This window comes from Miniopterus natalensis, chromosome 7 (genome assembly GCF_054644295.1).
Source record: "Miniopterus natalensis isolate mMinNat1 chromosome 7, mMinNat1.hap1, whole genome shotgun sequence".
Classification (NCBI taxonomy): Eukaryota; Metazoa; Chordata; class Mammalia; order Chiroptera; family Miniopteridae; genus Miniopterus; species Miniopterus natalensis.
Genome location: NC_142087.1, coordinates 74,330,253 through 74,357,916, shown reverse-complemented (window position 1 = coordinate 74,357,916; position 27,664 = coordinate 74,330,253). Strand labels below are relative to the sequence as shown.

The 27,664-nt window shown below is 46.9% G+C and overlaps 1 protein-coding gene across 1 annotated transcript in view; it reads left to right on the top strand.

Annotated features, from left to right (window-relative positions):
- KCNB1 (potassium voltage-gated channel subfamily B member 1) overlaps positions 1 to 10,128 on the top strand; it is a 79,058-nt gene extending 68,930 nt beyond the window's left edge. Inside the window, exon 2 of the mRNA XM_016217403.2 lies at positions 7,049 to 10,128. Within this exon, the coding sequence (XP_016072889.2) occupies positions 7,049 to 9,061 (2,013 nt within the window). The 3' untranslated portion in view covers positions 9,062 to 10,128. The remainder of the gene's footprint in view (positions 1 to 7,048) is intronic.
- The last annotated feature ends 17,536 nt before the right edge of the window (positions 10,129 to 27,664 follow it).

The following is a 27,664-nucleotide window of genomic DNA, read 5'->3' as shown; positions in this document are numbered from 1 at the left end:
GAAAGTCAATTCATTCTCTGAGTCTTCATTTTATTCAACCGCTTGTTCATTCACTTTTCAGCTATTTAGGGAGCACCTGCTCTGTGCCAGGCAATGTTTGGGGAGCTGGGGACACAGCAGTGTATGGTGGGCCCTCATGGAGCTGACATTCTATTGTGGGACACAACACAGAAGAGGAAATTTCAGCTCGGCAAGATCAGTGCTGTGATGGGAGAAGCTCAGGGGCTGTGGGCGTCCAGAGGATGGATGTACCCAACCTAGACCTGGGGTCAGAGAGCTCACTGGAGCAAATGGCCTCTGAGCTGAGCCTGAACAGGGTATATGGATAATCCAGAAGTGGGGGAGGAAGGGCACTCTAGGCAGAGGGAACGGCACGGGAAAGGGTCTGGAGGTGTGAGCCACCTTGGTTGTACATGGCTTGGGAAATATAAGTGGTTTTGCCCAGATTCGATATGAAATATGCAGTGGGAAATGCAGGAAATGGTCTGGAGAGAGAGAAAAAAGGTGGTCTTAATATAAAATCCAAATCTCTTTGTTATGCCTCATCAGGCCCTTCTGCCCCTCTGGCCTCATCTCCGCTTTCCCCTTTGCCCACTCAGCCCCCACCCACACTGAGCACCTTTCTATCACTTAATATGCCAGCCTGTGCCCACACCAGGGCCTCTGCCTGGAATGCTCAAATCTTTGAACAACACACTCCATCCTCAAGTCTCAGCAACCAGGGCACCTCCTGAGAGAGGCCTGCCCTGACCACCCAACCTCATGTGGACACCCCCAGTGCTGCTTTACCGATCCCTCTCGTTTGTTTCAGTACCATGTAGCACATAGCACTATCTGACATCATCTTTCTCCTTTATTGGTTTGAGGGATTTTTGGTCTACCTCCCCCTACCAGCTCCTTGAGTCCAGGGAAACTGTCTTTCTTACCCATGCTACATCTCCAGCACTGAGCATAGCACTTAGTAAGTGCTCAATAAACATATGCCAACTAAATGCAAAGGAGTCAGAACTTTCCCAGAGAGCACAGGGAGCCACTGCAGGGTTTAGAGCAGGGCTGTGGCTCGCTCGGGTTTCTGCTTCTCTCCTGTGACCTGTCAATGTGGTTGTGAGGATTAAAAGTAGTGGGATGCTCTTTATAGAAAGCAAGTTTTTATGTAGCTTTAGTGAGGCTTATTTCACACATCACACAGCTCACCCATCTCAGTGTGCGAGTTAATGATTTCTTTAGTAAATTTGCCAAGTTGTGCAGCCATCACCCTAAATCAGTTTTAGGACATTTTCATCATGCTAGTGAGATCCCTCGTGCCCATTAACTGTTAATCCTATCCCCTTCCTGGCAGCCACTTTCTGTCTCTATAGCTTTGCCTTATCTGGACATACTATGAAGTGGAATCCTACAGTGTGTGGCCTTTTATGATTGGCTTCTTTCACTTAGCGTAAGGTTTTCAAGGTTCATCCATGTTTTCAAGTATCAGTACTTCTTTCCTTTTTATGGATGAATAATATTCTGTTGTATCGTATGGATATAGCACAATACATTTTTCTACTCCTTAGTTGATGGACATCTGGGTGGATTCCACTTTGGGGCTATTATGGATAATGCTTCCACGTACACGCATATGTATGAAAAGCAGTTTGCAACCCTTAAGTACCAGATGGAGCTCTCGCTTGCCAGAGCTTCTGGTCTCATTGTATAGACTCGATCCCAGTGGGCTGTGTGACCATGAATGGGCCCCTTCCCTTCTCTGCTTAAGTCCTCCCATCTTCCAGAGATGAGCCTGGGCCCTTCCCTGCATGGATACTCACCACATTCCCAGACGAGCAGGGAGTACGCAGAGGAAATGATAAACAGCCTTCGCTGATTGCTGGGGCCAAAGGTGGACATCCCTGTGATCAACCCCCAGAGCTGACAGTTAGGATGAGGAGGGCCTGGCTTCTCCCAGACCTCTTCCCAGAACACCAAAGCCCACTCAACCATTTGGTGCAGACAAGTGGGTTCCGGGATCCAGAGCCTCCTCGCAGGGAGGGGACTTAGGATAGCCTCCAAGTCCCTGGTCCTGGCTCCTGCCTTTGCTCCCTGGGTTCCTGGAGTCCTGCCCAAACCTGATTTGGCTCAGATCCCAGCAAAGCAAGGCTGGAAAGGCCTCTGAGCTGGGGCTGAGAGGACTCAGGGTGCTGGCTGCTTCCCCACTGCTGAGACCCATCCCAGAGACCAGATCAACATGTTCATCTGGGTTTGAGGTTGTCTGTAGGCTGTCTGCTGCTTTCACCAGGCCCTGGGGCCCACAGACCTAGTCCTGGACCTCCAAAAGCAACCTGTCTGGGGTTGGGTGTGGAAGGTGACAATAAATTACCTGAATAATAATTTAATAACATGATATATATTGACTTATGTGGTAAGTGCTTGATTACTTTGATCTCCATTTTAGAGATAAGGAAATGGAAGCTCAGAGAGGGGAAGTGACTTGTCCAAGGCCACACAGCCAGGGAATAATAGTGCCAGGACTCAAACTCAAATCCCAAAGCAGCTTATAAATATGTATGTGGAGTAATAAAAACTGATCTAGGAGCCTTATGAACACATTGAATTCTTATTGCAGCCCTGCAATGGCATGTACCCCCACCTTACAGATGATGAAACTGAGGCACAGAGGGTTTAGCTCACATTATGAAGTTCCCCAGCTGGGAAGTGTGGCCCTGACTGTAGTGGGTCTGGAAGAGAACAGTCTTGGGATAGGACCAGGAGGGATGGGGGTCAGGGAAGCCGTGCAGGCCGCATTACTTCACATTCTATTTGGTACTTTCACACACACACCAGGAAGGAGGCCTGATGTGCTCTGACCCTCCCAACCCAACCCTCAACAGCAGGCTCCCACCTCCAGGACCCAGCAGGGCCTCTGCCCCCTTTTCTTCTTTCCTAGGCTGAGAGGAGGGAAGGGGGAGGGCACATTCTCAGGTACAAAGGGGTACCCGCCTTAGAATAACAGCCCTAAGGACTGTACAATAACTGGGTGCATAATTCATGGTTCTGTCGGCAGACATCAATTATGTGGGCCTTCCCTGGAATTGTCTGGGGTTAGAAACTGGGTTAGAATGGGACCTCCCACCTCTTAAAGGAACAGACTCCTCAGGGTCTATTCCTTCTCCTGCAGGCTCCCTCCTGGCTGGAGTCAGAGGATGCAGCACAGCCTTGGGGCTCAGCCCAAGGCCTGGCTGCCTGCCCTGTAAGGTCAGACCCACTCTGTGCCTAGCCAGCCCTGAGCTAGTAGCTTTACACGCACAGTCTCCTTTCCCCGCTCTGCAACTTATGAGGGGCTGACTATCGGTGTATCTCAGGGTTTCTCAGCCTTGGTACTGTCGACATTTGGAACCAGATCATTTTGCATTATGGGGCTGTCCTGTGCATTATATGACATTTAGCTGCATCCCTGGCCTCCACCCACTAGCCATCCCTCCCCTAAGTTGTGACAACCAAAAACATGTGCGGAATTTGCCAGATGTCCCCTGGTGGTCAAGATCACCCCCCGTTAAGACCCACTGGCCTATCCCCCACTTTACAAATAAGGAACAGGCGAGGAAAGTTTCAGTACCTAAGGCCGCCTAGTCAGTAAAGGGTAAAGCTGGGGTCCAGGTCCAGGTTCGGTACTCCTAACCTCTACTCAGTAGTTTCCAAAGTGTGCTGCCAAAATGTTTTTCCCAATGATCACGTATTTATTTTAATGAATGTTTAATATGTATTTTCCTCGTATGCAAAAGCAGAAGTTTATTTCTTAAGATAAGGCTAGAATAAAACAAAGAAGGTGAGTGAGTTTTGTTTGTTTGTTTTTTACTCTTCAGGAAAGAGTAGCACAGGTAGCAAAAGAACACATACACTATGATGTCAAAACTAAGCGAAATGGCCCTGGCTGGTGTGGCTCAGTGGTTAGAGCATCAGCCCGCACACCAAAGCGTCGCAGGTTCGATTCCAGCCAAGGGCACGTATCTGGGTCGCAGGTTCAATCCCTGGCCCCGTTCCGGGCGCACGTGGGAGGGAACCAATCCATGTGTCTCTCTCACATCGATGTTTCTTTCTCTCTTTCCCTCTCTCCCCCATCTCCCTCCCTTCCACTCTAAAAGTCAATGGAAAAAATATCCTCAGGTGAAAATTAACAACAACAAAAACTAAGCAAAATGAAACAGTCATTTGTCTGGGCATGTATACACTTGCATTAAACACTACACGGAAAAGCAAAGAGATGGGGGAAATTCTGATTAGCTCTGGGGTGGGGGACACAGAAAGTGTCTGTGTGATTGTTACATGCTCTGTTTCTTAACTTGGATGGTGGCTTCATAGGTGTTCATTTGATTATGGTTCTTAAATACATATAAATTAGATCTACTTTTGTGCATATCAGGTATTTTATTTTATAAAGTGATTGCAGAATTTTTGTTGTTCAATGAGTATAAATCAAGAAAGTAAAACTTGAGCTTTTTTTGAAGGCACTGCTATAGGAAAAAAATATCAAGAAGTTGGTAGAGCAACTGAGATTGGAGAAACACTGCATCACGTGACGCTCCCTTTCCTATTCTGAGTTGGCCTAGAAGGACACCAGTGCTCTCTTGCTGCCTGTTACCACAGTGCCCCATATATAGTAGATGGTCATTAAATAGTTGCCACATTGAAAGCTGAATGCTGATCCTGGCCCTTCCACTTGTAGCTCTGCGACCTTGAGCAGCAGCCAACAAACACTTGGGAGTGCCTGCTGGTGTCGTGCACTGGGTTAGGTGCTGGGTGTGCAGAGATAAGCCTCAGAACCAATCCCTGCCCCCCCCGAAGCTCACAGATACTGGGCAGTGATGGACACACACAGTAATGGAGTGTGTGTGATATGTACCCCAAGGTACCACAAAATAATAGGGGAGCTCAGAGGATGGAGTGGCCAGCCCTGCTTGGGGATGTAGGGATGACTTTGGAGGGGAGGGGACGGGACTGGGTTTTAAAAGATGGATTACAGTTCACTGGACAGAGAGGAAGAATTGACACAGACATGCAGAATTGACCAACAGTCATGTGTGGCTAGAGAAGCATGAAGTTTGGGAACCTGTGGGAGGCAAGGCCAAAGAGAGAGGTTGGAGTCAAATGCAGAAAGACCTGACAGCCATGTATCCCGATTGGGGATTCACTGCAGGGGACAGAAGCCTCTCACACTCACCCAAACAGCAACAGTGTTCACATACAGGATACAGCAGGCAGTTTCCAAAAAGCAGGAAGCAAAGACCAGCTGGGCCACCTGGAGGGCTGACGGCATGGCATGGGCTGAAATACTCCCCCAGGATGAGAGCTGGCATTTATCAGACACTCACTGTGTTCTGTGTTCTGCTGAAAGCTGTCCTCAGTGCTCTGGGTGTGTAGACACATTTAATCTTCACAGCAGCTCTCTGAGGTCGAGACTGTTATTATCTTCCCATTTTGCAGATGAGGAAACTGAGACTTCAAGAGGTGATGTAACTGGCTCAAGGTAAGGAAGTAGAAGAACTGGGACTTGAACCCAAAATAGTCTGACCCCAGGGCCCAAGCTCTTAACTGCTGCCTTCTACATCCCCTCTCAAACCTCCTGTGTCCTCACTGCTCCTTCTCTCTGCCCCTTCCCTTTATTCTCAGGCTTCCCTCAAAGGGTCAGCTTTCTCATTTTTATGACCTCTCTGTCCCCTGAAACTTGGGACATACCTGCTTGGAACTTGAGTTTGTTATGAAGCTTGTTGAAGCCCAGATGGTACTTGACCATTTAATTCAGAGGCTCACCATCCCATAACCATTCATCCCCTGGATCCCTGAGCTCAGATTTTCAATGGTGGGCTGGCTGAGCACAGCCTGATCTCTGGGCTGGTCAGCAGCATCCAGAATCAAACTGTACAAGCAAGGTGACCAGCCCAGCCCTTCGGCAGGGGCAGCAGAAAGGAAGGGGAAAATCTTGGAGAACAGGACGAGGTCAGAGGGGTAATAGACAAGTTTAGGGGCTTAGATTTTGTCCTGAAAAGTCCTAGAAATTTATTAAACGGGAATGATGGGATTATGGGATTGGATTTGTAGTTTTGAGAAAGACCCTCTGAGCAATTTATTACACCTGCTTGCATTTCTGCATAAGCTACAGACTGGCCTAGGTCCATTAATTTCAACAAATATCCAGTAACCCTTTCTCTGGGCCCAACCCTGTTCTTGATCCAGGGGACTCAAAGGTAGTTAAGCTGTGACCCTTAGCCTCTAACAGTCCATAGTCGTATTTGGGAGTTAATAACATGGATCCAGGATGTCCATGCCTACCTGGAAATCGCCTGCAAAATCAGGCAATTTTGTGTAGCAAAAGAGTCTGTAGCTGTTATCTGATTTCTGACACAGCCTAAAGAGTTCATGCTCTGGGTGACCCAGGTGAAAATCCTGGCTCTGGAGGTAGAACACTTCCTGGGATTTTTGTAAGAATGAAATAGAGTATTGCATGGAAGGTGCTCAACACAGTACCCAGCATACAATGAGCACTCATAAGGGGTAAGTACTATTATTAGTATCATGTCTTGAAAGCAGTCCCCACCCCATAGTAGTGATGAACCCCTGGTCTAGCTCATGAGTCAGCAAACTATGGCCTGCAAGTCAAAATCAGTTCACTGCCTCTTTTTGTCAATAGTTTTATTGAAACACATCTACCCACATTCGCTTATGCATTCTCTAAAGCTGCTTCCATGCTACAACTGCAGAGTTGAGTGGTTGCAACAAAGAAATCATGGACTTCAAAGCCTAAAATATTTATTACCTGGCCCTTCATAGAAAAAACACTGCCAACTCCTAGGCTAGATGATTGGCTTTAAATCATTTCAATTCTCTGAGCTGGTTTTCCTATCTGTACAATAAATAGATTTGAATAAATCATCTTTTTAGCTCAGCCATCCAGTTATTAAGTGACTGGTGAGATGTGAAATGCTCCTGAATGTTGAGGAGCACCCTGAAGACTCAGGGCTATTAGAGTGATCGTCCTGTTGGTGGCTGATAACTAAAGTCCGCTCTCTTCTCCTCACAGATCCTTGCCATAATTTCCATAATGTTCATCGTCCTCTCCACCATTGCCCTGTCACTCAACACGCTGCCTGAGCTGCAGGGCCTTGATGAGTTTGGCCAGATCACGGACAACCCGCAGCTGGCCCACGTGGAGGCCGTGTGCATTGCATGGTTCACCATGGAGTACCTGCTGCGCTTCCTCTCCTCACCCAAGAAATGGAAGTTCTTCAAGGGCCCGCTCAACGCCATTGACTTGCTGGCCATCCTCCCGTACTACGTGACCATCTTCCTCACGGAATCCAACAAGAGCGTGCTGCAGTTCCAGAACGTTCGCCGCGTGGTCCAGATCTTCCGCATCATGCGCATTCTCCGCATCCTTAAGCTAGCACGCCACTCCACGGGCCTCCAGTCCCTGGGCTTCACCCTGCGGCGGAGCTACAATGAGCTGGGCTTGCTCATCCTCTTCCTCGCCATGGGCATCATGATCTTCTCCAGCCTTGTCTTCTTCGCAGAGAAGGATGAGGAGGACACCAAGTTCAAAAGCATCCCGGCCTCCTTCTGGTGGGCGACTATTACCATGACGACTGTTGGGTATGGAGACATCTACCCCAAGACCCTCCTGGGGAAAATTGTGGGAGGGCTCTGCTGCATTGCAGGGGTCCTGGTGATTGCTCTTCCCATCCCCATCATTGTCAACAACTTCTCCGAGTTCTACAAGGAGCAGAAGAGGCAGGAGAAGGCAATCAAGCGGAGAGAGGCTCTGGAGAGAGCCAAGAGGAACGGCAGCATTGTGTCCATGAACATGAAAGATGCTTTCGCCCGCAGCATTGAGATGATGGACATTGTGGTTGAGAAAAATGGAGAAAACGTGGGTAAGAAAGACAAAGTACAAGATAACCACTTGTCACCCAACAAATGGAAATGGACAAAGAGGACCCTATCTGAAACCAGCTCAAGTAAGTCATTTGAAACCAAGGAGCAGGGATCCCCTGAGAAGGCCAGATCGTCTTCCAGCCCCCAGCACCTGAATGTCCAGCAGTTGGAAGACATGTACAATAAGATGGCCAAGACCCAGTCTCAGCCCATCCTCAATACCAAGGAGTCAGCAACGCAGAGCAAACCAAAGGAAGAACTTGAAATGGAGAGCATCCCCAGCCCCGTAGCCCCTCTGCCCACTCGTACCGACGGGGTCATCGACATGAGAAGCATGTCGAGCATTGATAGCTTCATTAGCTGTGCCACAGACTTCGCTGAAGCCACCAGGTTCTCCCACAGCCCTTTGGCATCACTCCCCAGCAAGACTGGGGGCAGCCTGGCCCCCGAGATGGGCTGGCGGGGAGCTCTGGGCGCCAGTGGTGGTAGGTTTGTGGAGGCCAACCCCACCCCTGACCCCAGTCATCATCATTCTGCTTTCCTCATCGAGAGCCCCAAAAGCACCGTGAAGACCAACAACCCCTTAAAGCTCCGAGCACTGAAAGTCAACTTCATGGAGGGCGAACACAGCCCATTAATCCCCGTTCTGGGGATGTACCACGACCCTCTCAGGAACCAGGGGGGCGCTGCAGCTGCTGTCGCTGGACTGGAGTGTGCCACACTCTTGGACAGGCCTGTGCTGAGTCCGGAGTCCTCCATCTACACCACAGCAAGTGCTAGGACACCCCCCCGGTCGCCCGAGAAACACACAGCAATAGCATTCAACTTTGAAGCAGGTATCCACCAGTACATTGATGCAGACACAGATGATGAAGGTCAGCTGCTGTACAGTGTGGACTCTAGCCCCCCCAAGAGCCTCCACGGGAGCACCAGTCCCAAGTTCAGTGCTGGGACACGATCGGAGAAGAACCACTTTGAAAGTTCCCCCTTACCCACCTCTCCTAAGTTCTTAAGGCAGAACTGTATTTACTCTACAGAAGCATTGACTGGAAAAGGCCCCAGTGGTCAGGAAAAGTGCAAACTCGAGAACCACATCTCCCCCGATGTCCGGGTGTTGCCAGGGGGAGGAGCCCACGGAAGCACACGGGATCAGAGCATCTGAACCTACCCCACGTGGAGGAGAGACTTGCGGGGAGGTCCCAAGAAGAGTGCTGCTGAGTTTACCTGCCACAGAGCTTTTCTGCATGAACTCGGAAGCAGAAAGTCTCTGCAAAACCCCCAGAAAGAAGAGAGACTCCAGAGAAAGCTCCCTAAGACCTTGAGAGCCACGGCAGGTCCATTGGAATGAAGTCGGCCAAGCCACAGGATATGGAGCCTCCTTGTAACAACTCCACTGCCCTCTTTGGGAGATGACGTGAGCAGAACTCACAGCCACCACTACCACAGGCTAAACATAACCAAGGCCACCTACTCCCCATTCCTCTCTCGTGGCTCCATCACAGCCTCTGAAAGCACCATCTCCGGTCCCTCCTGCCTCGGCTGGAGAAGGAGGCTGGAGCACGTGGCTGATATTGAAAAAGTGAGTTGACCCATTGGTTTTGGGTGTTGCCTGGCCACCTCTAGGAACTCCTGTCCATCAGTCACCTCCTGGATGGATCCCACTGTTAGAAGGCTACAGAGAATGCTTGTGTCATGGAGAAATCTCTGCGCCATAAGCCACGATCCCAGCGCAAAACCCTTACTCACATGTCTTCATTGACTTCAGTATTTCTTGTACCTGAGATTTTATTTTGAGATATCATCAGGGTGAGTTGTACCACTTGTACTCAATTCTAATTGCCCCCTGGCAATCTGGGAAGGGTTCAGAAGGCAGGCACTCAGCCAACAGTATGAACTCTGAGCATTGCTTTAGGGTTGTGGAGGGAAAACGTTTTCTGTACATCACTAGTGTAGGCTCAAAAGATATGCAAGTGTCAAATATGCAAAAGAAATAGCTTACTCAAAGAAACTGTATGTTACTGAAGAACAGAATAAAATCTGATTTTTTTTTTACCTGCAAAAATGAAAGGGAAAAAAATCCTCAATCGAAATGCCCTGTTCAGACTTTTGAATACTTCCTGCTGTGGCAGGGAAAGCATCTACTATAATAGAAATTCTTTTTTTGTTTCCTGTGGTATTCAAGTTTTTTAAAAAGTTAAAATAAAAAGCACTTTATGTTTTTCAAAAATAGGTTCTACCAGGGACAGTGTCACCATCTTGCACTTTAAAAGAAGCACTATTTCCCGTGGGCCGCTTTTGGGGACTCTAGTTGGGTTGTTGCTACATGCCTGTGTCCGGCCAAGTGGGTGATACTGTGCTGGCATTGCCGTCTGCCATGCCAGCCTGCGGGCGCCTTCCCTGCCCCTCTGAAACTCCCCAAGCCCCCTTGCAAGGAAGGGTACCCGGTCCTTGAGCGGGGCCTCTCGTAAAGTCGCGTGTACAGGAAACAGGCACATCTCAGAAGACGGTGGATGGTTGGGCACTGGGCGTTTCACTCTGTTCTCTTTCTTGTCAACCAGCTGTCGGCATGTTTTCAGTGTCACTGTCTGTATTACAAGCTCAGCTCTCCTCTGCAGCCATCAATGCAGCCAGTACAGGCAAAAGCAATAAGTATCTGTGTGCATCGTGAGTGGTTCTGGTGTATTTCGTGTGTTGGTGTCCCTGTCCTGGTTGGAAGTGCTGGCGTTGGTCCGCTTGGTTCCAGTCTGACAGCGTGGGGTTGCTGGCTGTCCCTCGGCTCGGCGACACAGGCTTGAGCCGCTGCTGAGCATGATGCCATGCTGTTGGCCCATCTGTCAGTAAAGAGGACGTGTTATCGATCTGCCTGTTTTTAGTGCAACGGACTGATGCTGTTCTAACACGATTTTGATGAATGGTGTCCCAAATACAATAGTGTGTATCTGGCAGTCACCAGTTGTGACAGGCATGCGTCTTCCTGATGGAACGAAACGTGGTGTTGTTCAGGTGTCCTTTATACAGTGTTATTGATCTGCCTGCTATGACAATGGCACGGTCCACCTGTCAGTACGCAGATGTCGCAGAGTCATTCTGCCCGCCCTCCTTACAGCGGCATGAGGTTGGGCCTCCTGTCACGGGTATGGTGACATGGGGTCATTCCACAGCCCTTAGAAATGCGGGTTCTCTGTCGGATACACACCTGGTTCACACTGCTTCTCAGCATCTTCAAGGACTGTGGATCCCTCCAAGAGGGGACAGTCCTGTTCTTTGCTACGTTAACAAAGAAAATGCGTGCTGGGGTATCTCGGCTCTTCCAAAGTATCTTCAGAGTACTCTGGCAGCAGATGCAAAGGAACTTAAGGGACAGAGAGAGAATGAGGTCATCCTGTGCTAGTGACACACGGGAGAGAGGAAGCAGCAGCGCTCCCGGGGGGCTTTGCCGGGCTCACAGCGGGCTGGGGGCCTACCGAGGAGTGGCCGTGGAACAGTCCTCCCTGGGCCATCTCACGTGCGTCTTCTTTGTTTCCATCACCATTTATGTCCACCATCAGCACAAATGTGAAAATTCAGGGAAAACAAACAAATGCTTTTTGATAAAAGTAAATAGTTGTGATTTCTGATTCAGATATTTTTAGAGCTGATGCTATCTGTAAAAATTAATAATAATGATAATATAGTCTATTTTACATATCAGGAAAGTGAACGTGTTTAAATATAGCCATATATAGTGAGAAGGAACTTACCACCCCTTCTTCAAATCAAGGCATTTCATTGTTTGGTTGAAGCAGATGAGAATTGTACAGATTGGAAATTCTTTCTTCCTTTTTTTTTTAAAAAAAAAACAACAACTAATAACCAGTCGGTGCAACTCTCCTTGTAACCAAAGGCCCTTTCTGCCTTGTGTAGTCGTGCAGGACCTGGCCCCTTCCTTCCTCGTGTATTTTGTCTGACCTTAAAGTAGCATTTTATTGAGTCACTTTTGAAGGACGAATTCAGAAGTATCATGAAGAACCTACCTTTTCAGGCTGAACAGCCAGAGTCCTATAGAGTTCTTATAGAAACAGAATAATTGAAACTCGGCATATACTATGCTTAGAAAGTATTGTGTTCTGTTTTGATTTTTTCTTTTACTGGTGTATGTATCATGGGAATACAGCTTTTACCCTGTGCCCGGTTCAAAATAGAGTGCCGTGAGTGGACCCAGGCCCCCACCTGCCAAAAAGGAACATACTGAGATTTTTAATATCTGTACATCCCACCTGTGCCTGTGTACATGCACTAGGAAATCTACCTAACGGTCTCCACTGAGAAGCTAACCTTGATCAGCGGGTCTTGGTGGAGGAGAGGAAAGCAACGGTTTGGCAGCGAGGACCGCTTTACCTTGGTGGCCCACGTCCCACCCATTCCTGAACCAATGAAAGCGGGGGTAGGGGGACAAGTCGACCCAAAGAAACGAAACTAGGGGCTGGAGGCCGATGGATGCCTGGTCCCTCTGGTGAACTCAGTGAAACTCATCCAGAACCCAGCTGAACTTGACTTCCAACTTCCACCGTCATCAGAAAGGGCTAGGGACCAGGTAGCTGTGTGACCCGATCACACGGGGCCGAGTCTGCGACCAGCGGAGAGGGTGGGCAAGCTCTGGACAAGTCGGTTTCTTCGCCTTTTCCTCTATGGGTAAAGAAAACAGGACTTCGGTGCAGTAGATTTCTCGGTGCCTTCTTTAGGAATTTTATCTTAAGCACACACAGTGGGGAAAGAAAAGAGAGGAGAGCATATTTGTTCCCAAGAAGCCCCTTTCTCTGAAAGCACTGGGGATCAAGAATGAAGACGGGGAAAGGGCAAAACCCTCAGGAGGCCGTTTCCTTTCAACCCACCCGGCTCGCCCTGGCAGTTGCTGGCAATACAAACTTCTTCCAACTGATCCCCGCCCTCTCTTCCACCGTGTCTTAGTAGCCGTAGCCTCGTTTCTGCCCTTTCTCCTAATAAGATCCACCTTTCTAAGGAGAAAAACCCCCACAGAACAGTATTCTCTTAAGTAAAGCTGTGATGTATTGTTGATGTTTGTAACTATTGTATTTTTCTGTCTTGCTCCAAGTCCTGGCTGGAGTGTCTAATCCATGGGCAAAGGGAAATTGAAAAATCACCACGGACAAGGGTCACTAAAGCGGGGTCTCTAGCTCTCTCCTTCCTTATTTCTCTAGCAACTAGTCCCAGGCTTCAGCCTCCAATCAAGGAACTTGGAATCAAACCGAGCATGGTGAAATGCCTCTAAGATTCTTTCGGAAAGGACTTATTTTGTGGCTGCGAAGCTGGCAGGAGCAAGAAGGGGGCTCCCCTCAGCCCCCCAGCAGGACAGTGGAGAGCCTCCAGCCCTGAGCTGAACTTTCCTCACCTCTCACTGCTTTTATGACAGCATCCAAATCCATTCACTCAGCCAGAGTGCCCCAAAGCAGCCCTGGCTACACCCAGAAAGAAGAGTTACCTCTGCATTTTCGTTTGCCATTTTCCTGGCACTAGAAGTATCTGATGTGTGACTACATCACGGGTTGTCCATGCATCCCAGAGTAGTCTATTTTTCTGTTCAGATAAACATATGTATTTTTAGCGAATTTATAATAGAGCCATTGAGTCACATTTCTTTCGTAATACGGAGTAACATTTTAGGAGGTTTGTTATTGGTCATTTTCGTAGCTGGCCTTTTCTGGTCTTTTTCATTTACTCCCATTGTCCCTTGGGCTGTTTTTTCTTCCTTTTGATTCTGATTTTTTGGGGGTGGGGAAAGACTTCAGGGTCTGACTTTCCGGTGCAGGCGTTTCCTGACACTAAGCCCAGAGTCTGTCGACACTGTTACTTTCTTCATTGTCTGTGTGTTTCTCCGATTCATTGTTCTTAAGGATCCAAGGCACAGATGCAGGACTGGAAGCAGATGGCCCTCAAAATCAGGATGGGATGTGCGCTGGTTTAGTTCATTTCCACACACCTTTGGGGACCTGGGGGAACTGAGTTTTCTCATCCCCAAAGATTTGGAACCAAAAATCTCATGCAAGCAAACTTCACACTGGCATTTCTGAGATCCAGAACAACCCACGGCTGGCCCGTTGCCGTGTCCAGCACCCTGCTCCCTGTAACATCAATTGAATCTGAAGGACAGAGCATTTTCTGGTTCTTGAGAGGCTCGGAGAACATGCGAGGCTTCAGATCTCATCAACTTTTTATCAGTTCTTTTCAATCCATTGCCAGCAGCATCAACAAAAAAAGGTGGCCGGACAGGCTTGCAGCCAGATCCTGAGAAGATATATCCCCAGAATCTGCCATCTCATCTCTCCTTCTCTTTCCAGCGGCTGGCTTCATAGAGCCAGAGATTCAAGGCAAAGGCAGCTTCCCCTCATCTAGGCCTCAGGGAGTTTCTGGACTGTCCTGATCATTAATTCCACCAGGTGGCTTCCAGCCTTGGGTGGGCAGAGGACAGCTCACGAAGCAGGATCTTCAGCAGAAAGCGATTTTTCTATCCATTAACTCACGCAGGAAGATGAAGAAAGCTCAGATAATCTCCAACTTGCATTCATTTAGGTTTTCCTATCCGCCTGCCTCACTGTCAGCTTCAAGGCTCTCACCTCTGCCCAAATCAGAAATCTGAGCCAAATCAGGACCTCCAGATGGCAGCGAACCGTCCCCCTTAGAACACCCCAAGAGGAAACCAACCCTGTGCTGAACTTTCCTCGCCTCTCACTGCTTATATGACAGCATCCAAATGCTTTCACTCAGCCAGAGTGCCCCAAAGCAGCCCTGGCTACACCCAGAAATAAGAGTTACCTCTGCATTTTCTGTTGCCAAGTATGAATCTGTTATTGTAGACTAAGACCCTAATCAAAGCTTTCCCACCCCCCAAATTCCTGGTAATCTGATTTGAACCAGAGCCAAACAAAAACCAAGATTTGTTAAAACTTCTGTGTAAGAACACACAAAAAAGTTGCTTTTCTCAATAATTTGCTAGGTTTGATGCCCGGATAAGCAAACATCCTTGCCTGTGGCTGTTTTCAGCTAGAAAGAGGTTGCTTAGTTTGGGTACCCATTCACTCTGATATTGTCTTAACCTGGAATTTCTTGGGAACGCCCCAAAATTCCAACTTGAAAAAATGGATTTGGAAGGGGCTCTGGTAATGGAGCAGTCCATCATCTTCACCTCTAACTCTCACTCTTCATTGCCCCCTGCAAAGATTCTGAAAAGACCTAAAGGCTGGCCAGGATGGGGTGGGGTGGCATGGGGCAGTTCACCTGGACAACTCTCTGCCTGCAGGATGGCTGCATGCAGGCCTCTGAAATTTTCTCTTGCATGAGAGGGACAGGGCAGTCAATTTCAGCTCAGAAAAAATAAAAAAATAAAAATTTCAGCTCAGATTAAGAAAGCACTTCTCACAGGTGGGGCTGCCTAACTGTGGAACTCGATGCCACGTTGGGTAATGATCTCTGTGACACCACAAGTGTTTATGGAGAAGCTGGACGATATACAGAACGGTTGTTGCAAAGGGACCCTAGCATTGCATAGCAACTGGACTGAACACCCAGGGAAATTCTCTTTCTCCTCTCTCTCTGTTTCCTGGTGTATGTGTGCATGTGTGTGTGTGTGTGTGTGTTAGGATTGGGAGCTCTCAGAGGGAGTTCTAGGTTGGGAAGGTGGCAGAGGATACCCTGTTCCCATGCTCCATATCTTGGACAATTTCAATGGCCCTGTTGATCTCCCATCCAACCCATCCCAGTGCCCTAACAGGAACCACACAGGGTGGGATGACACTCATGCTACCCAGGCCAACCAAAAAGCAACCCCATCTCTGGCTGGCTGTCTCACGGTGCTTCAGCCCTTCTGCCCAGACCCTGTGCCCTCATAGGCCTGAGGGTTTCTGTACAAAACACACAATTATCTTTTACCCACTGGCCAGCTGCCTAATGAACAGACTGCCCTGGCAATAGCAAATGACACTATTCCACAAGGGCTTTGTTTTTTCCTAGCAAAAAACAACAGGAAATCCCATTCAAATCCTTTGGGGTTTTTGGTTTGTTTTTTATTGAATTTGTTGGGGAGACACTGGTTAATAAAAGTACACAGGTTTCCGGTGTACAATTCTATAATACATCATCCGTATATTGTATTGTGTGTTCACTACCCCAAGTCAAGTCCATTCAAATCTTTTGACAGTCCCCACCCAATGAAGTTAAATCCAGAGGGCCAAAAGAGAGGCAGCTGTAATCCAGTTTTACAGCCAAACAAGGCTTCGTCTGCCTCCAAGCAGAATGCCATCTCCCACATCAGTAGCCCCTTGCCAAGGCCTGGATGCTGCCTTCCTCAAGGAGAGCATTTGACAGAGGTTTGAAAGTCCCCCTTAGTTTGTGTATGGTGGGTTTGGAGGAGGTTGGGCTTCATCCTCAGGGTGACCCCAAATCCAGGCCGTCTCAGGTTGTCGTATCATGAGGTAAGGCAGGATATGTGTGGATAGACCAAGCAGCTGCCAATTCCCAAGATCCCCCTTTGGGGCTCTGTCCTGAAGGAACACCTCAAGTTAGTGTCTGCAGTGACATGGCAATCCTGGAAAATGAAGGAAACTCCCAATTCTGTCCTGTTAGGATGTTCTCAAGGGTCATACATGGGTCACCCTACCCTACTTGCCTCCCTGAGCTAATCCAGGTTTGGAAAACAAGGAGGGAAGCACAGGAGCAGATGCCCAAGAGATCTGGACTTCTCTATATCTTGGCTCATAACCCCTGGTCTTCACTAGAGCTTTGGGCTGGCTCTCTTAGGTGACCTTGACCTCTGAGCTCGGTGTGCCTGGTGGGTGGTGAAGAGGAAGATCAGCAGCTGCTGGGCTGGCAGCTGACCCTTTGTTTTCCAGACCTATCATGGCTTTAACCCAAGGTCAAAGGCTGGGAACACCATTTTCTGCACCAGGAACTCAGGGTTCTTCCCCAATGTGTGCCCTTAGGGAACCCAGCCTGTGTTTTTGAGTGAGCGAATGTGTGAATGATTGACTTCTGAGTGAGTGAATGTGTGAGCGAATAGAGGAATTTATTAGTTCTTACCTGGCCTGAGGTATTGCTAGCTGAGAAGGAAGGAGAAATGGGGGACCCTTCCCATTAAAGCCTGTAATAGCCCCACCAACACCATCTGTCCTTTGACTCAACTGGGGACCAAGATGATGTCCAGATTTGACACTTGTCTACCCTAAGGACCATGGCCTTCTCAGAGCTAAATTCCGGGGCCCCAAGGGGCAGCCCCACCCTCCTTCCTACACTCCTACTGCGCATTTTCAGCCTCATGTTCTAGCTCAGCTCACACATAGCGCACAGGGAGACCACAGAGTGGTTTTCCAGTGGGCAAAGCCAAGGGTCCTAAGTAGGGCTTTTCCCTGGCATGGGACTTGCTGGGGGCAGGAATGTGGGAGCTGACATCTGGAAACCAGATCACATCCCCTGAGCCGTGGGAGTCCCGCTGGATGAGAGGGCCAGCCCGTCCTCCAGCTTTTAGAGCCAAAGGTCTTCCTTTGTTCTGAGCCCCCATGTCCTCATGGGAGCATGTGCCGGGTCCCATTAGCTAAAACCCTCTGTCTCCCCCAGGAACTGTGGTGTGAGGTTGAGGCTTTTATGCCAGCAAAGCCATTCTGATCTCCCCACCCACGATGGGGGCCAAGGCCATCACATTAGCCATAAATGACCAATGTCCTTAGCTGCTCTTTTCTCGGGGTCGTGTTCTTGGGTCCTGTTCATCTCTGGTCAGTTGACGTCTCTAGTCCCTTCCTGTAAAGGTGAAAATGAGCATGACACAGACACAGACACACATAAGTGAGGAAACCAAACAACAGAAAACCCAGTGTCTTTTTATACATGTGATGAGATGAAATTGTGACCTCCAGCTGCTGTCCTGTCTTGTAAAATACGTCCAAATGTTTAGAATTTCTAAGCAAATGGTCCCTTATTGAAGTCTGCGGAGTTCAATAAAAAAGGTATGGAGAAAATGAGCTTGGTGGAGTTTGTTTTCTTTTCTAGAGGGCACGGGAAGGCAGAGGTCTGAAGATCTGCAAGGGAGGCTGAATTAGGGAACTTGGAGGGGCAGCCCTGGCTGTTTCTCTTCACCTGAAAGACAGACTATGAAAATATCATCCCAGTGTGCAAGGAGCAATAAGCCACCCCCATGCTGTGCTCATGGACCAAAGCTCCAGTTCTGGTCATTTGGCTCTCATGTCAAACATGGATATTCTTGGCCTTACCATCTCTCTCTCATTACGACGTCTCACAATTGCCCACAAGGGCCACACACTCAGCTCTCACAATCTGTTTCCTTCTATGCTTCATTGTTCTCTGTGACACCACCTCTAAAACAATGTATTTATCTATTTATTTTATTTATTGTTTACCTCCCTCCAACAGATCATAAATTTGGAAACTAAAAAGCAGAGAGAACAAAGACTGAAAAAACACCCAGAACAAAATATCCAAGGACTGTGGATGTGTGTGTGTGTGTGTTTCGCTTTGTTTTCTTTTACCCCAGACAAATAGTAACATACCATATACACTGCTCTGCACTGTGCTTTTCTCACTTCATACTGGATGTCTTGAAAATCCCATACACAAAGAGCTTCCTGGTTCTTTGCAAGCCTGCATCCTGCTCTGCTGTACAGTAATTGCTAGCCTCCTACAGCTGAGCGTTCAGGTTGCTTCCAAACTTTTGCTATAACAAACAGAGCTGAAATGAATGGCCTGTCAGCGGTTCCTATGGGCTCTGCCTTCAAAACAGATCTGGAATCTGCACTTCTTGCCCCTCCACTGCCACAGCTCTGGGCTATGCCATCACTCTCTCTTGCCTAATGATTGCAGCAGCCTCCAGACCAGGCTCCCTGTTTCCACCCTTGATCCCTTCCAGGCTCTTCTCAACACAGTGGCCAGAGGGATTCTCTGAAACTGTCGCTCTGATTATATCACTTCACCACCAAAGCCTTCCAAAGGCTTCCCATCACATCTTGAATAAAACCCAAAGTCCTTGGCATGGTCTGCAAGGCCATATCCCCAGGCCCCTGCCCGCCTCTTTGCTTTCACCTCACCCTGTTCTCCCCTGAGGGTGCTCTGCTCCATTGTCACTGTCCTCCTCTCTGTTTCTTGAACTTGCCCAAGTAGGCTCCCCTAACGCTACCCCTTTTCAGCCCCCCCTCCCAGACTCCTCTACCCTTTCTGACCTGCCGTCCTATTACTCTTTACCTCCCTCACTCCCCATCAGACACATTGGCTGCCAGTCAATTTTCCAATGCACCAAGCATACTGCCACCACAGGGCCTTTGCTCTGGCTGTCCCCTTTACCTGGAACATCTTTTCCAGGCTAACCACATGGCTCACTGCATCACCTCCTTCAGGTGTCAGCTTCTCAGCAACCCCTTTATCTGACAACCCTGTTTATAATAACTACGTCCCCACCGCCCCACACACAAGTCTCAGAAACCTTCCCTTCTCTGCTTTGTTGTTCTCCATAATACCACCTCCTGACACACTATATTGTATTTATTTTGTTTATTATTTATCTCCCTCCAATAGAATATAAATTTCTCCCTCCAGTAGGACATGAGTTCAAAAACTGAAAAGCAAAGAGAACAAAGACTGGAAAAAAAATGGAATATTCAAGGACTGCGGGACAGCTACAAAAGGCGTAACATAAGTATAATGGGAACACGAGGAACAGAGGAAAGAGAGAAAGGAAAAGCAAATATTTGATACAATAATAACTGAGAATTTCAGCAAATTAATGCCAGGCACCAAACCACAGATCCAGGAAACTCATAGAACACTAAGCAGGATCAATGCCAAAAAAACTACACCTAGGCATATTACAAACCAAACTACAGAAAAGTCAAAGATAAGAAAAAGTCCTGGAAGAAACCAGAGGAAAAAACAGGTCACCTATAGAGGAACAAAGATAAGAATTACGTCTGCCTTTTCCTCAAAAACATGCAAGCAAGAAGACAGTGAAGTGAAATACTCAAAGTGTTGAGAGAGAAAAAAAGCCCACCAACCTAGAATTCTGTACCCTGAAAAATTATCCTTCAAAAATGAAAGAGAAATAACAACTTTCTCAGATAAACAAAAATTGAATGAATTTGTTGCCCTTACATCTGCCTTGCAAGGAATGTTAAAAGAACTTCTTTAGAGAGAAGGACAACGATTATAGGCCAGAAATTTGGATCTATATAAAAAAAAGACCATCAAAAGAGGAATGAGTGAAGGTAAAATAAAAACTTTTCTTTTTCTTATTCTTAGTTGATCTAACAAATAACAGTTTATCCATAATACCAACAAAGTGTTTGATTATGTATGCTTACGTACATATCTTATGTATATAATGTGTATATGTTTAAGTATGCTACATATAAGTGAAGTGAATGACTGAAATGATACAAAGGACAAGAGGGAGAAATTAGGATTCTTTTGTTATTAGGTATTCACACTACCCATGAACTGGTATATAGTGTTATTTGAAGGTGGACTTATATTAGTTGTAAATATATATTGCAAACACTAGGACAACCACTAAAAAAGGTGTTTTTAAAAAGTATAATTAATATGCCAAGAATCACAAAATGCTCCATTAAAAGCGGGAAAAAGTGGAAGACAAAATTAGGAATAAAAAACAAAATCAACAAATAAAAAAGTAACAAATATAGCAGATATTAATCCAATATTCAATAATTACTTTCAATGTCAATGGTCTAAACACACCAATTAAAAGACAGAAATTGTCAGAATGGATCAAAAACAAGACCCAACGCTATATGCAACACACACACACACACACACACAGCTTGGGCAGTGAGTGCATGTCTTTGCAGATCACTAGGGAGCACATGCAGAAAGCTGGCCTAACTGCAGGATTAAAAGAAAGCACACAAATTTGAGCAGTAAGCACTGCCCTAAGGAAAGCAAATGGGAGGCTGTCAGCACCCCGCCTGGCTTTGCAAAATTGAGAGAAGGCAAAGAATCTTAAGAACCTTAATCTTAAGAACCTCTCCCAGCCCCAAGAGGGAACAAGAAATGTAGACAGATATTTCCATAGAAAAAGCCTGGGAAAGCCTCTGAATCCCTAGCAGCGCTGACAGGTAAAGATATTTTTTTCCAAAGACAATCATAAAGACTGGAGGAAGTGTCTCTTCTTCAAATGTGGACAGCGGTGGAAGACCTCAAGGAGCAAAAGAAAATCAAGAAAACATGATACCACCAAAGGAACACAATAATTTTCATGTAACTAGCCCCAAAGATACAGAGGTCTACAATTTCCTGTTAAATAATTCAAAATAACTGCTTTAAGGAAGCTTGGTGAGCTATAAGAAAACACAGAAAGACAAATCAACAAAATCAGGAAAATAATATGCAAACAAAATGAGAAGTTTGACAAAGAGATAGAAATCACAAAAGAACTAAACAGAATTCTGGAGCTAAAGAACACAGTGCATGAAATGAAAAATGCAATAGAGAGCATAAACTTAAACAGTGGACTTAAACAATCCAGAGAAAGAAATTCTGAACTCAAAGGCAGGTCATTTGAAATTACCCAGTCAGAGGAGAACAAAGAAAACAATGAAAAAGAGTGAAGGAAGCCTATGCGAGTTATGGAATATCATCAAATGAAACAATTTATGCATTATGGGAGTCCCAGGAGGAAAAGAGCAGGAGAAAGGGCAGAAAGCTTATTTAAAGAAATATGGCTGTGGAGAAATACAGACATCTAAGTTAATGAAGTTTATAGGCTCCCAAACAGATTCAACCCAAAGAGATCTTCTCCAATACACATTATAACAGTCTAAAATTATTATTCTTTAAAACCCTCACCCAAGGATATTTTTTTCCATTGCTTTTCAGAGAGAGTAGAAGAGAGGGGAGAGAGAGAGAGAGAAACATCGATGTGAGAAAGACACATTGATTGTTGCCTCCTGCTCATGCCCCGACCAGGGCCAGGGGTAGAGCCTGCAACTGAGGTATGTGCCCTTGGCAGGAATCGAACCCGGGACCCTTCAGTCCACAGGCCGATGACCTAACCGCTAAGCCAAACCAGCTAGGGCTAAATAGCCTAAAATGAAAGAGAATTTTGAAAGCAGCAAGAGGGAAAAACTTGTGAAGATTAATATATACAAAGGTCAACTTCTTTCCTACATACCAACCATAAACGTGAAATTTGAAATTTTAAAAACACAATACCATTTACATTAGCACCCCCAAAATTAAATAGGTATAAATCCAACAAATATGTATAAAATCTATATGAGGAAAACTACAAAAAGCATGATGAATGAAATTAAAGAACTAAATAAATGGAGAGATCTTCCATGTTTATGGATATAAAGACTTGATAGTGTCAAAATGTCAGTTGTTTCCAACTTGATCTATGGATTCTATGCAATCCCCGTCAAACTCCCAGCAAGTTATTTTGTGGATAGCAACAAAGTGATTCTAAAATTTATAGGGAGAAGTAAAAGATCCTGAATTGACAGCACGATATTGAAGAAGAACCAAGTTGGAGAAGTGACACTATCCAACTTCAAGGCTACAATAATCATTCACTCAACATATACCGGCACCTACATGTCAGCCGTGAGTAAGCATTGCAATTCTGAGATAAATTAAGACGTTCTCCCCCTCCCTCCCTCCCTCCCTCCCTCCCTCCCTCCCTCCCTCCCTCCCTCCCTCCCTCCCTCCCTCCCTCCCTTCCTTCCTTCCTTCCTTCCTTCCTTCCTTCCTTCCTTCCTTCCTTCCTCCGCTTCATTTCCCCCCTCCTTCATGCCTTCCTCCTTTCCATAAACGTTTATTGAGAATTTCGTGTGCTGTGGACCCCAGGCAGGGGCAGTCCAATGAAGCCCATGCACCCCCTTCTCAGAATAATAATTTTAAGTGCATACAGTAAAACACATAGGTTTACAAAGGAACCATATTCTATTAAAATTCAGTTATCAAAATAGTTTTAAATATCTGATATAATGATATAGTATCATCAAATTAAACAACAAGATCTAGCAGTGGGTATAGTAACCATAATTTCAAGCTAGAGAAGAGCATAAACGCTATTTTGAGACATCCACAACAGCTATAATCAGATACAAAATAATCTATGATTTTTGTTAGTGACAATGTCACAAGTGCTGTTAATACTACTATGATTTGTTGCCTATATTCATAACTGAAGGAAGGACTACATTTCAGCTTGAGGTCAGTGAAAATAAAGATATAGAGTTTCGTCCCATCCAAGTTCACAGACCCAGGTCCCTGCATTAAGAGACTCTGAAATCTATTTCATGGGTAGTGACTAGCACTCTTTTAATGAATGAATGATATAGACCAGCCTAGACCGGGATGGAATGGGTCAGCAAGCATTGCTCATAATAAAGGTAAGTACAGATTTATGGAGCTTTCATTTCAAGTGTGTGTGTGTGTGTGTGTGTGTGTGTGTGTGTGTGTGTGTGTGTTTTACAGATCATGATGCAAAAATACATCCTGCAACTCATGGTCAAAAATATTTTAGAAGCCAAAGCATGGGGGACAGCAGGCCCAGCACAGCCACTGGCACATTGCAGGTGCAAACATCCTAGTCCTTCCCTCTGGGCCCCAGTCAGCCTTGGTTGGCCCCTGTCTGCCCTTCTGCCCCCACACAAGTAGACACACAAGATGCAAGCTCAAAAAAGGCCATGTTGTCAGTGGCTGCACAACTATTTCCGCCCTCCTCCAGGAGAGGAGCAGGTGTGGCGATGCCCATGTCCTGAGCTCATCGCCTGTCTGGGAACGTGCCCCTCCTGAAGGCCACATGTCCCCACAGCAAATATTAGGCGAGCTGTTTGTGAAGAGCCAGCTGGTGGCATGTCTGGAGGTGCCAGGCTGCAAAGGTTTGGGGCTAATTAAACCGCCTCTGATGAGACACTGTAGGGAACTTAGGCCAGGCAGATATTTTTGTGCTTTTCTGTATCTGTGTTCTTCCCAATCCTGAATATCAAAAGAGAGAGTCCAGGAGAGGAAACAGGAATCAGAAAACCATAACATCTAAGGGAATCTACTCTCTGGTCTCCCAAGGGGAAGGGACACTCTGCAGATGGGATATGAGGGAACAAATGATTTGGTTGTCAGATGTGTTGGCAACAAACCCTGTGTAACAAAGAGGAAATTGCTAAAGGGGAAAGATGGGCTTTGGGGGAATTTCAAGCTGCAGATCATTCCAGTGGTTTGGAAGAGAAACATTGGTGTCTGAAGCATCTGAGTTCATATTCTGGCTGTACTACTTCCTTGCTGTGTGACCTAGGGCAAGCCATTTTCCCTCTCTGCTCCTTGGTTATCTAGTCTGTAAAATGGGAAAATAATATAATCTACTTCAAGGGACTGCTGGAGGATTTCAGTGAAAAGATACAAAGTACTTAGCCCAAGGCTTGGCATAAAGTGAGAGCCCAATTATGGAAGCTCTCGTTACCATCATTGCTGTTTCCACTGTGGCCCGGTGTCTGCATCTGTTCCTTAATGGAGATTTATTGTCCAGGCTGACCTTCTCACAGTGCCAGAAATCAAGAAACAAAAACTCAAAAAACTAGTTAACATTTACTGAGCATTTATTATGTGCCAGGTACAGTTCCAAGCACCTCACACGCACTTGCTGATTAATTCTTAGCAGCAACCCTGTGAAATACCACCTATGAAATGATCATCATGAATTTATCATCAACAACAACTCTGTGACATTACCGTCCTCCTTGTCTTACAGATGGGGAGCGTGTTACCTACTGCCACATAGCAAACCACCCCAGCGCTTAGTGGCCTAAGACAACAAAAACCATTTATTGCCTCACACAGTTTCTGGGGCTTAGGAATTCAGGGGGGTTACCTGCGCGGTTCTCTGGGGAGAGACAGTCAGGATGTAAGCCAGGGCTACCGTCACTTGAGGCCTGACTGGGGCTGGAGGATCTGCTTCCCAGGCGGCTCCCTCACATGGCTGCAGTCGGCGTGAAGTTGGCGTGTGGCCTCAGTTCTCCACAGGAACCCTCCACGGTGCTTCTTGAGCATCCTTCCAGTATGGCTGAGGCCTTCCCCCACAGTGAGTGACCCAGGAGAAAGACAGAAGCTGCCCTGTCTTTATCCCCCATGTTTTCATTATGGAAGTACACACATAACACAAACGGTACCATCTCTAACCATTTTAAGTGTACAGTTCAGGTATTAAGCAGACTCATATTGCTGTGCAGCCATCACCACCAGCCATCTCCAGAAATTTCAGCTTGCAGAACTGAAACCCTGTACCCACTGAGCAATAACCCCTCACTCCCGCTCCCCACATCCCCTGGCAACCACCATTCCACCCTCTGTCTCTATAAATTTGACTATTTGAGAGGCCAGTTGAACACACACACACACACACCATTGACTAAGAGCACTATAAATTCTGCACATGATTAAATAAACTATTTTTTTAATTAAAAAAAAATTGACTATTTGAGCTACCTCATGTAAGTGCAATCTTACAGTCTTTTTGTGACTAACGTATTTCACTCAGCTTAATGTCCTCAAAGTTCATCCATGCGGTGGCACGTGCCAGAATTCCCTTCCTTCCTCAGGTGGAACAGCATTCTACTGTCACAATGTCGTTTCATTATCCAGCCTGGGGAGTTACACACACTCGCTTCTGCCACATCCTACCGGTCACACAGGTCAGCCCTATTCCCTGCAGGAGGGGACCACACAAGGGAGTGGGTTCTAGGAGGTGAAAATCACTGGGATTCATCTTTGAGCCCAGCTACCACAGAACTGAGTTCCCAGAGGTTTCACGATTTGCCTAAGGTCACACGACAGGCAAGCGAACCCAGATCACATGACTTGAATGCAATGTGTGACCACTCGATGGTGTCACTGCCCCTCCATCCACACCTTCACATGGCTCCCACTGGCGAAGGAAGAGGCACCGGTGGGGTGGAGGCTCCCTCAGCAGGAGGTCAGGAGGCCTGGGTCGCAGTCTCAGTTCTGACAGTGATTCACCATATGACCTCGGGCAAGTCACTGCCCCTGTCCGGGCCTCAGTTTCCTTTTTGTCAGGCAGGGGCAATAATAACTACTTCCCCTGATGTTGAGGTGAATAAAGAAAATGAATGCACCCTATAAAGCTTAGTCCACAGACAGATACGCAGAAAGAATACATTTCCTTCTTTTAATTTTTTTTAAATGTCTATTTACTTACTAGGTAATAATTTTATATGGTACCAATCGGAAAAGTATGAAAGGATCTGCAAGGAAAATCTCCCTCTCCAGCCACCCAGTTCCCCTCTCCAGGGGCAACCACTGTTACCAGTTTCTGGTGGAGATATCACAGTTCTTTATTTTCTTAAGCCAACCTAATTTCCAGGAACCTGCTGAGCTGGGGAGAGTGGAGTGCCGGGGGCCTGAGTCCCACCTGGCACCAAGGCATGGAGGGCGGAGGGGGACAGGGCCTTCTAGTTGTCAGTTATCTAACCACTTTAGTGACTTTGGGGATGCCCCTTGTCCCGGGCATGTAGCACACTGGGAGCCAAGGGGAGGAGCTGGGATTTGAACCCAGGTCCAGAGCTCAAGCTCTGGAGCATTTCATTACTCCACTGAGTTTTGGGAGTGGGTCCTGGCAGCACAGGGGAGAACATCAAAATTGCGAGGATGCAATTACCCACCCATGCTGAATAGCCCTGCCTCTTGCTGGGATAATATGCATGGCTGAAAGTTTTAACTATGGATAATGTGACGATATTAGACATTCTTAAGCTAGAAGGTAAAGTTAAAAATAAATAATTCTAGACACAGCTGAGGCACTGCAGAGGTTTTGCCGATCCCTTCCCCCATCAAAGGCAAGATTGGGTGTCTCTTCTGGGCTCCCACCGCCTCCTCTATCACAGCCTTCTGGCACCAGGCTCTTCCTACCTGTGACTTAGGTGATCTAGTTAACCCAGCAGATATGAGAACCAGGCAGCCTGGGTTCAAATCCTGGCTCCTCTACTTCCTAGCTGTGTGACCTTGGGCAAGTTATTTCACCTCTCCGTGCTTTATGTGCTGGAACTAGTAATAATAGGTCCAAGAACTATAGTCAGGATTAAATGTGTTGTCTTGTGTGAAGTCCTTGTCACAGTCGCTAAATGTTAGTTACTGTGGCTTGTCCCTCTCTGTACCAGACTGTGAGCTCCATGCAGGCAACAGCCTTGTCTTATCTGTGTTCCAAGCACCCAGCCCAGAGCCTGGCATTCATTCCGCAAATATTTATCGAGCACCTTCTCTGTGCCACATCCTAGGCAGACGAAGGTGAGTGACACCTGGTCTGTGCTCTTATGGGGTTTACATTTTCACAGGAGACACAGCCAATAAACATATAGGCAACTAAGTAAACAAGATGACATAGGCTTGTGCTCAGGCACTATGGAGAAAATGAAATGGGTGGTGATCTAGGGGGATTGGGGAGTGTTACTCTAGTGGGCAGTCAGGGAAGGCCTCCCAGAGGTGGTGACTGTGAGACAAGGTCTGATTGATAGGAAGAAGCTAACCACAGGAAGAGCTGGGAGAGCAGACTTTCAGGCAGAAGGCACAGCAAGTGCAAAGGCCCTGAGGCAGGAACATTCTCAGGAGGCCAGCTTAGTTGGAAAGGGATGAGTGAGGAAGAGTGGTGGGTAAGAGGTGGGAGAGATCAGCAGGAGCCCATCACACAGCACCTTGTCAAGCAGGGTGAACAATGTGGAGTTTTCCCTAAGAGCAGTGCACAGCC